General features: G+C 40.9%; 2 protein-coding genes across 3 annotated transcripts in view; both read left to right on the forward strand.

The window, feature by feature from the left end:
• The first annotated feature begins 523 nt into the window (after window positions 1-523).
• On the forward strand, window positions 524-4,212 carry LOC112265032 (beta-2-glycoprotein 1). Its single transcript, XM_024442029.2, has 8 exons — window positions 524-658; window positions 831-1,010; window positions 1,317-1,407; window positions 1,491-1,567; window positions 1,664-1,855; window positions 2,681-2,860; window positions 3,600-3,797; window positions 4,066-4,212. The coding sequence occupies exons 1-8, from the start codon at window positions 589-591 to the stop codon at window positions 4,146-4,148; spliced, it is 1,071 nt and encodes a 356-aa protein (XP_024297797.1). The 5' UTR covers window positions 524-588; the 3' UTR covers window positions 4,149-4,212.
• A 621-nt stretch (window positions 4,213-4,833) lies between these two features.
• Window positions 4,834-11,259, forward strand: part of LOC112265040 (beta-2-glycoprotein 1) — a 7,169-nt gene continuing 743 nt past the window's right edge. Inside the window, exons 1-6 of one of the 2 annotated variants that reach the window (XM_024442042.2) lie at window positions 4,834-5,061; window positions 6,817-6,993; window positions 9,789-9,885; window positions 10,099-10,175; window positions 10,510-10,698; window positions 11,171-11,259. The exon at window positions 11,171-11,259 is cut by the window's right edge and continues 91 nt beyond it. In XM_024442042.2, coding sequence (XP_024297810.1) covers window positions 4,992-5,061; window positions 6,817-6,993; window positions 9,789-9,885; window positions 10,099-10,175; window positions 10,510-10,698; window positions 11,171-11,259 — 699 coding nt within the window. In that variant the 5' untranslated portion in view covers window positions 4,834-4,991. The remainder of the gene's footprint in view (window positions 5,062-6,816; window positions 6,994-9,788; window positions 9,886-10,098; window positions 10,176-10,509; window positions 10,699-11,170) is intronic. The other variant, XM_024442052.2, reaches the window with a different exon arrangement.

Here is an 11,259-nt window from a genome sequence, read left to right on the forward strand (position 1 = left end):
AGCCTTGTAGCAGTTGTAAGGGCAGGACTTCAGCAGAAGGCAAGACGGGTGTTAGTGCTCAAAGTGTTGATGTAAATAGTTGTCTTGGTGATCCGAAGGTGCCATGTAATGCTAAATATCAAGCTAATACATTAGTAGCAGATGAAGAATATACTGTATACATTGGGCAATGGCCAAAATAAATAGCATCTGAACCAGGCTTAACCTGTCCTATCTGAAAGACACAGGCAGGGCAAGACTGCACCCTTTAGAAACCAAATCGAATTCGAATGACAGTTTAAAAAAAAAAAACAGTATTAGCATTAGTATTACCATGATGAAAGCTGTATTTTATACAGCTGATACATGTTATGATTCGGAGTCATTGTCGTGCGGGCGTACGTGTCTGTGTGTATGTGTACTGAGTGAAAGTTATCCTTCAACTCGGAGTAAACATGCATGTGCTTTGAACTTTGGGTTCAATCAATGGAAGCCTATTTCAGACGATCTGATTGGATCAGACTTTCAGGGCTTTTGAACGGACCATCTACATTTTTTCACCGTCCACTGCCAGGAGAACGGACACAGTCTCTCTCAACCCCGCAAAAGATGAACCCAACCCTGGCTTTGCTGCTGCTCTGCCAGCTTGCCTTGTATACGTCAGTGACATCCAAGAAAGGTATGGCGCAAATTATTTGATTACGTCAGTATTTTTCAATTACAGAATATATACTACAGTTTTGGTTTCACAAGACTCAGTAACCTATGCTTTAGCCGTGTTTCCAATGTGTTTTTATATCATTTACAGCGCAGCGTTATGTTTGTCTATCAATATTCCCATTTATCCTCAGTATGTGGCCACCCACCCGTGACTGATGGTATAGATACACTGGGACTAAAGCGTGAGTACGAGATTGGAAAAGAGGTGACCCTGGTGTGTGAGCGTGGATACACACCTGGGAAAGCCAAGACTGCCAGGATCACCTGCTTGGCCTCGGGAGAGTGGACCAAACTGGACCTTGTGTGTTCTCGTAAGTTCCAACCCATTCACAAAACATCCATGACATAATGTGAAGCATAAATTCAGGTAAATTGTTGGGTTTTCCAGATTTCCTGCTTATTTGTCCCTTGATTCAAGGAATCTTCCAACTGGGATTTCTGGAAAACCTGGGAATTTTGGGAATGTTTCTGAGAATTCCAGAACCCTAAAGTCACATATACAGTACCATAGACAGTCCATACTTTAGCAAGGGGATAGGGATATGGTAATACATTTTATTAACAACATAAAAGGCATAAATCATATCCACGTGAATCTTATACATTTTTTGACACAGCAAAGATGTGTCCTCTCCCCAAGCCTATGCAAAAGCCAGGGATGATTGACGTGCCATTCAAGAGTGTGCTCAACTACACATGTGATGATGGGTGAGGGAAATTCAGTGTGGTTTAGTTCTGACTACATTTAGCTGACTCTGCATCTCAGACCAATAAGAATTTGTGTTCTTCAGGTACGTCATGATAGGAGCCAATGAGAGTGTGTGTTTACACGACGGTACCCTCAGTGCACCACCACCAATGTGTAAAGGTATACCATACCTCAAGAATGTAACATTGCTTTTCTCCATTGTTTGTCTAAATATGAAAATGTAGTCTAAATGATTTAAAATATTTCTTCCTGCAGCTGTGAGTTGTGCTCTGCCTCAAGCACCTAAGCATGGTAAAATTGTCTATGACAATAAGAAGTTCACTGGCAATGAAATCCAGTACGGACAGAGTTGGACGTATGAGTGTTTGCCGCCAAGAGCTCCCATTGGTAACGAGAGAGGATCGTGCTTGGCCAGTGGAAACGTGACTGAGCCACCGGTATGCAAGGGTAGGTGCAGACAGTGGCAGCATAAGCCAAATGGTTGGTGAACAAATCTCATTGGTTGAGAAGTTTTTGGTTGAACCACTGATAAATTATCAATGATCTTTTAGGTCACATTATTACATGGATCTAGCCTTTTGGGGGCCCTACTTGAGATTTGGTTGCCCCCCAAAAACGTTGTATAGTTAATTCCCAGCAATTCTTCCCATTTTGCCAAGGGGTGGAGATCATTTTTTTTTAAATGTAAAAGCTAATTTCCTGCAATTCTACCCATTTTGCCATTACTTATGCCGTGTTGATATCTGAGTGAGAGCGACTAACAAAATCAATAGGGGCCCCTTGGAGGTCAGGGCCCCTGGGCACGTGCCTTGCATGAAGGGTCAGTTTTCGGCAGATAGATGGCTAGACTAATTTACCAATTTACCAATCTTTGTTAGCTGATATGGCTAATTGAGAGATGCACAACCAAATTTTGAACCTGCACCATGTGTATTCTATTATCCTAAATCTCAACAGTAAGTTGAGATCCCGAATGAATTCCCCAAAATAAATAGAAATAAAATAAATTGTGGGGTCCCTAGCGGCATGGGAACTGCTTATGTCGCTTATGCCTGGAGCCGGCCTGACGATGATTCTCTAAAATTGTTATTGTTAACTGTTCATCCACTCCAAGTGATGATAATTGATACATTTGCATAATCCTGTCTTCCTCTGTTTATGCCTTAATTTAAAAAAATTTAATTTAGATTAACCCTGACAATATTACATGAAATAGGTTATTGCATTGTTAATACACTTTCACTAGCCCATGACTTTTCTGACCTGTTGCAGAGGTGAGTTGCTCCATCCCACCAACGATAGACCACGGCATCATCACCTTTGCTGTGATGAGGGAGGTTGGCTACAAGGAGAAGGTCAAGTATCAGTGCCAGGAACACTACGTTCTGGACGGCTCTGAGGAAATACAGTGTCAGAATACAGGCAACTGGTCCACTTTGCCCGTTTGCAGAGGTGAGTCAATGAGTCAGTGTAGGGTGAAGTTGCCCTTAGACCCTGATCTTTGGTCAGTTTTGCATTTCCCTCACTAATGGTTAAGGTTAGGATTGGGGGAGAGGAAGCTGACCCTATAACTGTACATAGAGGAGGCTGGTGGGAGAAGCTAAAGGAGGACAAGCTCATTGTAATGGCTGGAATGGTTTAAATGGAACTGTATCAAACACATCAAACATATGGAAACCACATGTTGGACTCTGTTCCGTCTATTCCATTCCAGCCATTACAATGAGCATGTCCTCCTATAGAGCCTCCCACCAGCCCCCTCTGCTGTATATAGGGGAAAGTTCACACCCGAGCTATTGAGTCATAGAAAAGGTTGCATTGTTGTTACTCTTGTGGGAATGTCACTTGTGTGTGTCTGTATACCAAACCAGCTTGTTGACTTACATGTGATTAGATGTGTATCAGCATCCATTTATTTCATCTTTGATGACTGAAATGATTGCGTAATGAGAGCGTACTGCCGTTGTGCCTTTGAGCAAGGCACTGCTTTCCCAAAACTTATCCGGGGTCGCTGCTGTGTGGCTGACCATGTGTTGCTCCCAACCTATTGTGTACATGGTGTGTCAGATTGGGTACTGATATAGAAGAAAATTAAAGAATTTCCATGATCTATTTCATTTCATTCTATTCCAATTCTATTCAATTCTAAACTGAGAGTCATGTTGCTTTGCTTGACGTCGCTTTACTGCAGCCCCCTGTAAAGTTAACATCAACAGAGGTCGCATCTTCTACAACGCCAAGAAGATCTGGATTGGGGATCTGAAACCCAATAGAGTCCTTCATGGGGAGTCTGTTGTGTTCTACTGTCTGAACAAGGAGCTGAAGTGTGGCATTCCAGTAGCAAGTCAGTGCATCGACGGCACACTCAATACCCCAGAATGTTTTAAAGGTGAGGCCTGTCGTACCAAGATAACATGGTCACCTTCATTATGGCATTTTACAACGTAAATCAAAAATGAGTGTTTCTTATTGGACACGTGTCGTAGTCTCTCCATGTTTCAGTCCATTTTCTTCTGTTTGATGACTAATGAACACGACCCAGAGTAAAAATGTGTTGTGGTCCCATTTTGAAAGCTTCCCAAACGCTGCTTAGCTGAGTCCTTAATATTCTCACCACTAAAATGCCAAATGTGTTTGTGTGTCTGTCTTTCTCTTAGAACCAGGCAAGATGGAGTACACCCTCAAGCCCAAATCACTTCCATCTGAGATTGCGACGTGTCCTGCCGACCTCACAAAATAAACACAATACAAAGAGGAAGAATAGGGCAAATAAATGACAAATAAACATGACTTTTTAAAAATGATCTGTTTTAGCAGTCTAATTACTTTGTGTCCAAATAATCCAGCCTTGCTTTGCTAGTAACCTGTTATATCCATAACTTTAATGAGCCTGAATTTGATTGCCTGTTTAGTATAGTACATGATGCCTGAAAACAACACTAGATGTCAGTATAGGATTACAGTATTTGGAAGCTCTGCTCGTACACAAAGGGCTCTGCAGTTTTGGGAGAGAAAAACAAGTTACTTTTTAACTCAGTGTAAACAAACCTTTGTTTTGACTTGAACTCGGTATCTGACTGAACTCTTGCAATTTTGCAACAAGAACATCAAACACAAACCGTATGAGATTACAAATTGCATGTCCTACAGGTTAACGGATACAATCCCACAAGTAAAGATTTCATAGTGGTAGGTCTCCGTATGTAGATCTACACCACTGCATCATCTAGCCACATCAATGTTATAGTGCTAGAATAGTTTCAGTCAACTTTATTGTACCACATAAATGGATTGAAAGCACATTCTATTTCGCAGACATGGTTTGATGAAGAGAACTTGTTGATGTTGATGTGTACTAGGAATAGGGGTGGGGCATACAACCAGTAAGGCTCACAAAGGTCTGGTGTGTTACGGTGAGTTACAAAAATACTAAAAGACCCTGAGGTTGCCTCATTCTGCGTTGTCATCGACTCTTATCTATATACCCTGAGTAACATAAAAAGTTGGGCGCTCCAACGACATTCTGATTTTTCTTTACCCTCGAAAGCAGAGAGGAGAGGACACTCTCTCCACACCACAGACAATGGCCCCAAGTCTGTCTTTGCTGCTGATCTGTCTGCTTGCCTTGTATACACCAGTGGCATCCAAGAAAGGTATAGTATCTATTAATATATCATCTACACTGAACAAAAATATAAGCGCAACATGCAACAATTTCAACAATTTCACTGAGTTATAGTTCATATAAGGAAATCAGTACATTTAAATACATTCCTTCTGTCCTAATCTATGGATTTCACATGACTGGGAATACAGATATGCATCTATTCGTCACAGACACCGTTGAAAAAAATGTAGGGGCGTGGATCAGAAAACCAGTCCGTATTTTTCCTCATGCAGTGCGACACCATCTCCTTCGAATAGAGTTGATCAGGCTGTTGATTGTGGCCTGTGGAATGTTGTCCCAAGCCTCTTCAATGGCTTTGTGAAGTTGCTGGATATTGGCGGGAACTGGAACACGTTGTCGTACATGTCGGTTCAGAGCATTCCAAACGGGCTCAATGACATGTCGGGTGAGTATGCAGGCCATGAAAGAACTGGGACATTCTTAGCTTCCAGGAATTTTGTACAGATCCTTGCGACATGGGGCCATGCATTATCATGAGATGATGACGGCAGATGAATGGCACGACAATGGGCCTTGCCACAATATCTCTTTGTATTCAAATTATCATAGATAAAATGCAATTGTGTTCGTTGTCCGTAGCTTGTGCCTGCCCATACCATAACCCCACCACCACCATGGGGCACTTTGACAACGTTGACATCAGCGAACCACTCGCCTGCAAAACACCATACCTGCCCAGTACAGTTGAAACCAGGATTCATCCTTGAAGAGCACACTTCTCCAGCATGCCAGTGGCTATCGAAGGGGATGCCAAACTGCAGTCAGGTCAAGGCCCTGGTGAGGACAACGAGCACGCAGATGAGCTTCCCTGAGATAGTTTCTGACAGTTTGTGCAGAAATTCTTTGGTTGTGCAAACCCACAATTTAATCAGCTGTCTGGGTGGCTGGTCTCAGACAATCCCGCAGGTGAAGAAGCTGGTTGTGGAGGTCCTGGGCTGACATGGTTACACGTGGTCTGCGGTTGTGAGGCCAGTTGGATGTACTGCCAAATTCTCTAAAAAGATGTTGGATTATGGTAGAGAAATTAACATTCAATTGCACGCTCCCTCAAAACTTGAGACATCCGTGTTGCGTGACAAAACTGTAGATTTTAGCGTGGCCTTTTATTGTCCCCAGCACAAGATGCACCTGTGTAATGATCATGCTGTTAAATCAGCTTCTTGATATGCCACACCTGTCAGATGGATGGATTATCTTGGCAAAGGAGAAATGCTCACTAACGGGGATGTAAACAAATTAGTGCAATACACTTGAGAGATAAGATTTTTCTACTTATGAAACACTGCTGGGATTTTTTATTTCAGCTCATGAAACATGGGACCAACACTTTACATGTTGTGTTTATATCTTTGTTCAGTATGTCCCAGTTTTGGCCTATTGATTTAGAAGCCTTTTGTGTTTCTGTGCTGTATGCTGTTCAATATTGCTACGTACTCTCAGAGTGTGTTCAGGCAAATGGGCTTGTGTCATGTTGACGAATACTTTCAGTTACTGTAAGCTGAAAGTAAAAATACACTTTATTTTAATAGTCCACCTACCTTTATGCTCAACAAACTATCACTCGACTGCAAGTAACATGTCTGGGGAGTTGCACAGGCACTTCTTTGGTTAATCTGTGTCCATGTTTATTTCTGTGTCTGTGTGTGTTTCTGTGTCTGTGTGTGTTTCTGTGTGTGTGTGTGTTTTATTGACCCATCCCGTTGCCTGTCTGCCCCCTCAGAATGTGGCCGCCCATCCCTGGGTGACGGTATGGACCTGGAGGGGCTCCAGAGGGTGTACTCCCCCGGAGACGTGGTGGTGCTGTCGTGTAAACGAGGATATACACCCACCTCAGGCTCTCGCACAATCATCTGCACTGCTAGTGGACACTGGACCAAGTCTAGACTCAAGTGCTCAAGTAGGTCGCTGTTATAAAGTTGGCCCAAAAACAGTAGTACTGTTCATGTATCATAATTTGATCCTCATAAAAACATTCCAAGTATTATCAGTTGATACTCAATATATTACAAGTATGATCAGTTGATACTCAGTATATTCCATGTATTATCAGTTAATACTCAGTATATTGCAAGTATTATCAGTTAATACTCAGTATATTCCATGTATTATCAGTTGATACTCAGTATATTCCATGTATTATCAGTTGATACTCAGTATATTCCATGTATTATCAGTTGATACTCGGTATATTCCATGTATTATCAGTTGATACTCAATATATTACAAGTATTATCAGTTGATACTCAGTATATTGCACGTATTATCAGTTGATACTCAGTATATTCCATGTATTATCAGTTGATACTCAGTATATTCCATGTATTATCAGTTAATACTCAGTATATTGCAAGTATTATCAGTTAATACTCAGTATATTCCATGTATTATCAGTTGATACTCAGTATATTGCAAGTATTATCAGTTGATACTCAGTATATTCCATGTATTATCAGTTGATACTCAGTATATTCCATGTATTATCAGTTGATACTCGGTATATTCCATGTATTATCAGTTGATACTCAATATATTACAAGTATTATCAGTTGATACTCAGTATATTGCACGTATTATCAGTTGATACTCAGTATATTACAAGTATTATAAGTTGATACTCAATATATTACAAGAATGATCAGTTGATACTCAATATATTACAAGTATTATCAGTTGATACTCAGTATATTCCATGTATTATCAGTTGATACTCAGTATATTACAAGTATTATAAGTTGATACTCAATATATTACAAGAATGATCAGTTGATACTCAATATATTACAAGTATTATCAGTTGATACTCAGTATATTCCATGTATTATCAGTTGATACTCAGTATATTACAAGTATTATAAGTTGATACTCAATATATTACAAGAATGATCAGTTGATACTCAATATATTACAAGTATTATCAGTTGATGCTCAGTATATTCCATGTATTATCAGTTGATACTCAGTATATTACAAGTATTATAAGTTGATACTCAATATATTCCATGTATTATCAGTTGATACTCAGTATATTCCATGTATTATCAGTTGATACTCAGTATATTACAAGTATGATCAGTTGATACTCAGTATATTCCATGTATTATCAGTTGATACTCAGTATATTCCATGTATTATCAGTTGATACTCAGTATATTCCATGTATTATTAGTTGATACTCAGTATATTCCATGTATTATCAGTTGATACTCAGTATATTCCATGTATTATAAGTTGATACTCAGTATATTCCATGTATTATAAGTTGATACTCAGTATATTCCATGTATTATCAGTTGATACTCAGTATATTCCATGTATTATAAGTTGATACTCAGTATATTCCATGTATTATCAGTTGATACTTAGTATATTCCATGTATTATCAGTTGATACTCAGTATATTACAAGTATTATCAGTTGATACTCAATATATTGCATGTATTATCAGTTGCTCCTCAGTATATTATAAGTATTATCAGTTGATCAGTTGGTATTCTTCACACTGGGGCCCCACAGGGGTGTGTACTTAGGTCCCTCCTGTATTCCCTGTTCACCCACGACTGCGAGGCCAAACACGACTCCAGCACCATTAAGTTTGCTGACGACACAACAGTAGGCCTGATCACCGACAATGATGAGACGCCCTATAAGGAGGAGGTCAGAAAACTGGCAGTGTGGTACCAGGACAACAACCTTTCCCTCAATGTGAGCAAGACAAAGGAGCTGATTGTGGACTACAGGAAAAGGTGGGCCTGAACAGGCCCCCATTAACCTAGACGGGGCTGTAGTGGAGAAGGGTCGAGAATTTCAAGTTCCTTTGTGTCCACATCACCAACGAACTAACATGGTCCAAACATACCAAGATAGTCGTGAAGAGGGCACGACAAAACCTTTTCCCCCTCTGGAGACTGAAAAGATTTGGCATGGGTCCCCAGATCCTCAAAAGGCTCTACAGCTGCACCCTCGAGAGCATCCTGACCGGTTGCATCACTGCCTGGTATGTCAACTGCTCGGCATCTGACTGTAAGGCACTACAGAGGGTAGTGCGAACGGCCCAGTACATCACTGGGGCCAAGCTTCCTGCCATCCAGGACCTATATAATAGGAGGTGTCAGAGGAAAGCCCATAAAATCATCAGAGACTCCAGTCATCCAAGTTATAGACTGTTTTCTCTGCTACCGCACGGCAAGCGATACCGGAGCGCCAAGTCTAGGACCAAAAGGCTCCTCAACAGCTTCTACCTCCAAGCCATTAGGCTGCTGAACAATTCATAAAAATCGCCCCCGGACATTTTACATTCACCCCCCTCCCCCTCTTGTACACTGCTGCTACTCGCTGGTTGTTTGTTACCTATGCATAGTCACTTCGCCCCCACCTACATGTACAGATTACCTCAACTAGCCTGTATCCCCGCACACTGACTCGGTACCGGCGCCCCCTGTATATAGCCTCGTTATTCTTATTCTTATTGTGTTACTTTTTATTATTACTTTTTATTTTAGTCTACTTGGTAAATATTTTCTTCTTCTTGAACTGCACTGTTGGTTAAGGGCTTGTAAGTAAAGCATTTCACAGTAAAGTCTACACTTGTTGTATTCGGCGCATGTGGCAAATAGTTTGATTTGATTTTGATTTGATACTCATTGATGGAACTGTTGAGCATTGCTGACTGATCCTTTTGTACTTCTGACGCAGCAAAGAGTTGCTCCTTCCCAGAAGCGTTGGACAACGGAGACATGGAGTTTGAGGACATTGTCTACCAGAGTACCATCAACTACACCTGCCACGAGGGGTATGGGGAATACCGTTTACAAATTCTATTTTCATGTCTCATTGACAACTGGTCACCTCTCTGTGCTGTCAAAGTCTATAACGTGTTATTGTATCAAAGACATGTAAAGTAGGTCAATGTTGACATCACTGTATACCCATACACCTAATATAGTGTCTACTTGATGTTTGTTTTATCACATAATTTGACAGATTACGGTAATGTGGTCTACAGGTACATCCTGCAAGGAGCCAGTACCATTGAGTGCTTGCATGACGGACAATGGAGTGATCCACCACCGAAGTGCACACGTAAGTGTCTGCCTTATACTGAAATGCATAGCTACTCTAGCACTGAACAGTAATGATTCAACATGATCTCACATTGATAATGCATACAAACTCACATTGACAATTACACATCTATAAGCACAATGTAAACGTGGCCTTATTGCTGTAATTGTAAAGAGCATTCTACAATGTGTAAAACGGAACATTTGAATAATGGCTTTACTGTAGGCTATATTATTCATATTTATATGTTACATCGTATGTCTCTGATAAAAAAAATATAGAGAATATCACGTTTTTGGATCAAATGTGCTTGATTAATGAGCATGTGAATGAAATCTCTCTCCTCTGTTAGCGGTGACGTGTGGTCTTCCTCCAATACCTAAATATGGGAAAATAGTCTACGACAGTAAGTTCACAGGCAACATGACGGTGTTTGGTTTTGGGGGGACCTACGAGTGTTTCCCTCCACTTGTCCTCATAGGCAATGAGAGGGGATCGTGCAGCACTAACGGAGACTGGACTGAGCCACCAGAATGTAAATGTAGGTACAGTATTATCAGTCAAAGTTTCTGATCTGTTGTATTGCTGCAGGTAGCCTAGAGCAGGGATGGGTAACTTTGATGGTGGTGGGGGCTGGTTTGACCACCCATGCCGACAAGGTGAAAAATCTGTCGATGTGCCCTTGAGCAAGGCACTTTAACCCTAATTTTCTACAGGGGCCCTGTTTGTGACAATAAAACATCTTTGTATTTATTGCTGAACACTTCATGTCACCTCCGTAAAAGGTGCAATCCATAACTTTTGTAAACTGAGGGGGATAGTTATTGGCTCGTGTAACTGTTTGTTACTTTTAGTTTTGGCCAGACATGTTTGTGAAACCTCCGAGGAAATGAAATGAAATACAAATTGCACCGTTTAAGTGGTAATAAATGACAAGTGATTTGCTTTGTGGATGAAGTTAAAGTGGTATTCTGACCACACACTAGCCCCGACTGACCTCTATTTGTTTCCAGTGGTGACCTGTTCAGCTCCAACAGACATCAACAACGGCTACATGAATATTCATGATAAGAGGGAGTATGGCTTCAAGGAGACTGTCAGA

Source organism: Oncorhynchus tshawytscha, linkage group LG02 (assembly GCF_018296145.1).
Source record: "Oncorhynchus tshawytscha isolate Ot180627B linkage group LG02, Otsh_v2.0, whole genome shotgun sequence".
NCBI classification, from domain to species: Eukaryota; Metazoa; Chordata; class Actinopteri; order Salmoniformes; family Salmonidae; genus Oncorhynchus; species Oncorhynchus tshawytscha.

What these genes read in the sequence shown, in the direction of transcription:
- LOC112265032 (XM_024442029.2), top strand. Translation starts at nt 589, where the DNA reads ATGAACCCAACCCTGGCTTTGCTGCTGCTCTGCCAGCTTGCCTTGTAT. An exon ending in AACTACACATGTGATGATGG is followed by an intron (nt 1,408 to 1,490) that starts GTGAGGGAAATT and finishes TGTGTTCTTCAG; the next exon opens with GTACGTCATGATAGGAGCCA. An exon ending in TGAGCCACCGGTATGCAAGG is followed by an intron (nt 1,856 to 2,680) that starts GTAGGTGCAGAC and finishes GACCTGTTGCAG; the next exon opens with AGGTGAGTTGCTCCATCCCA.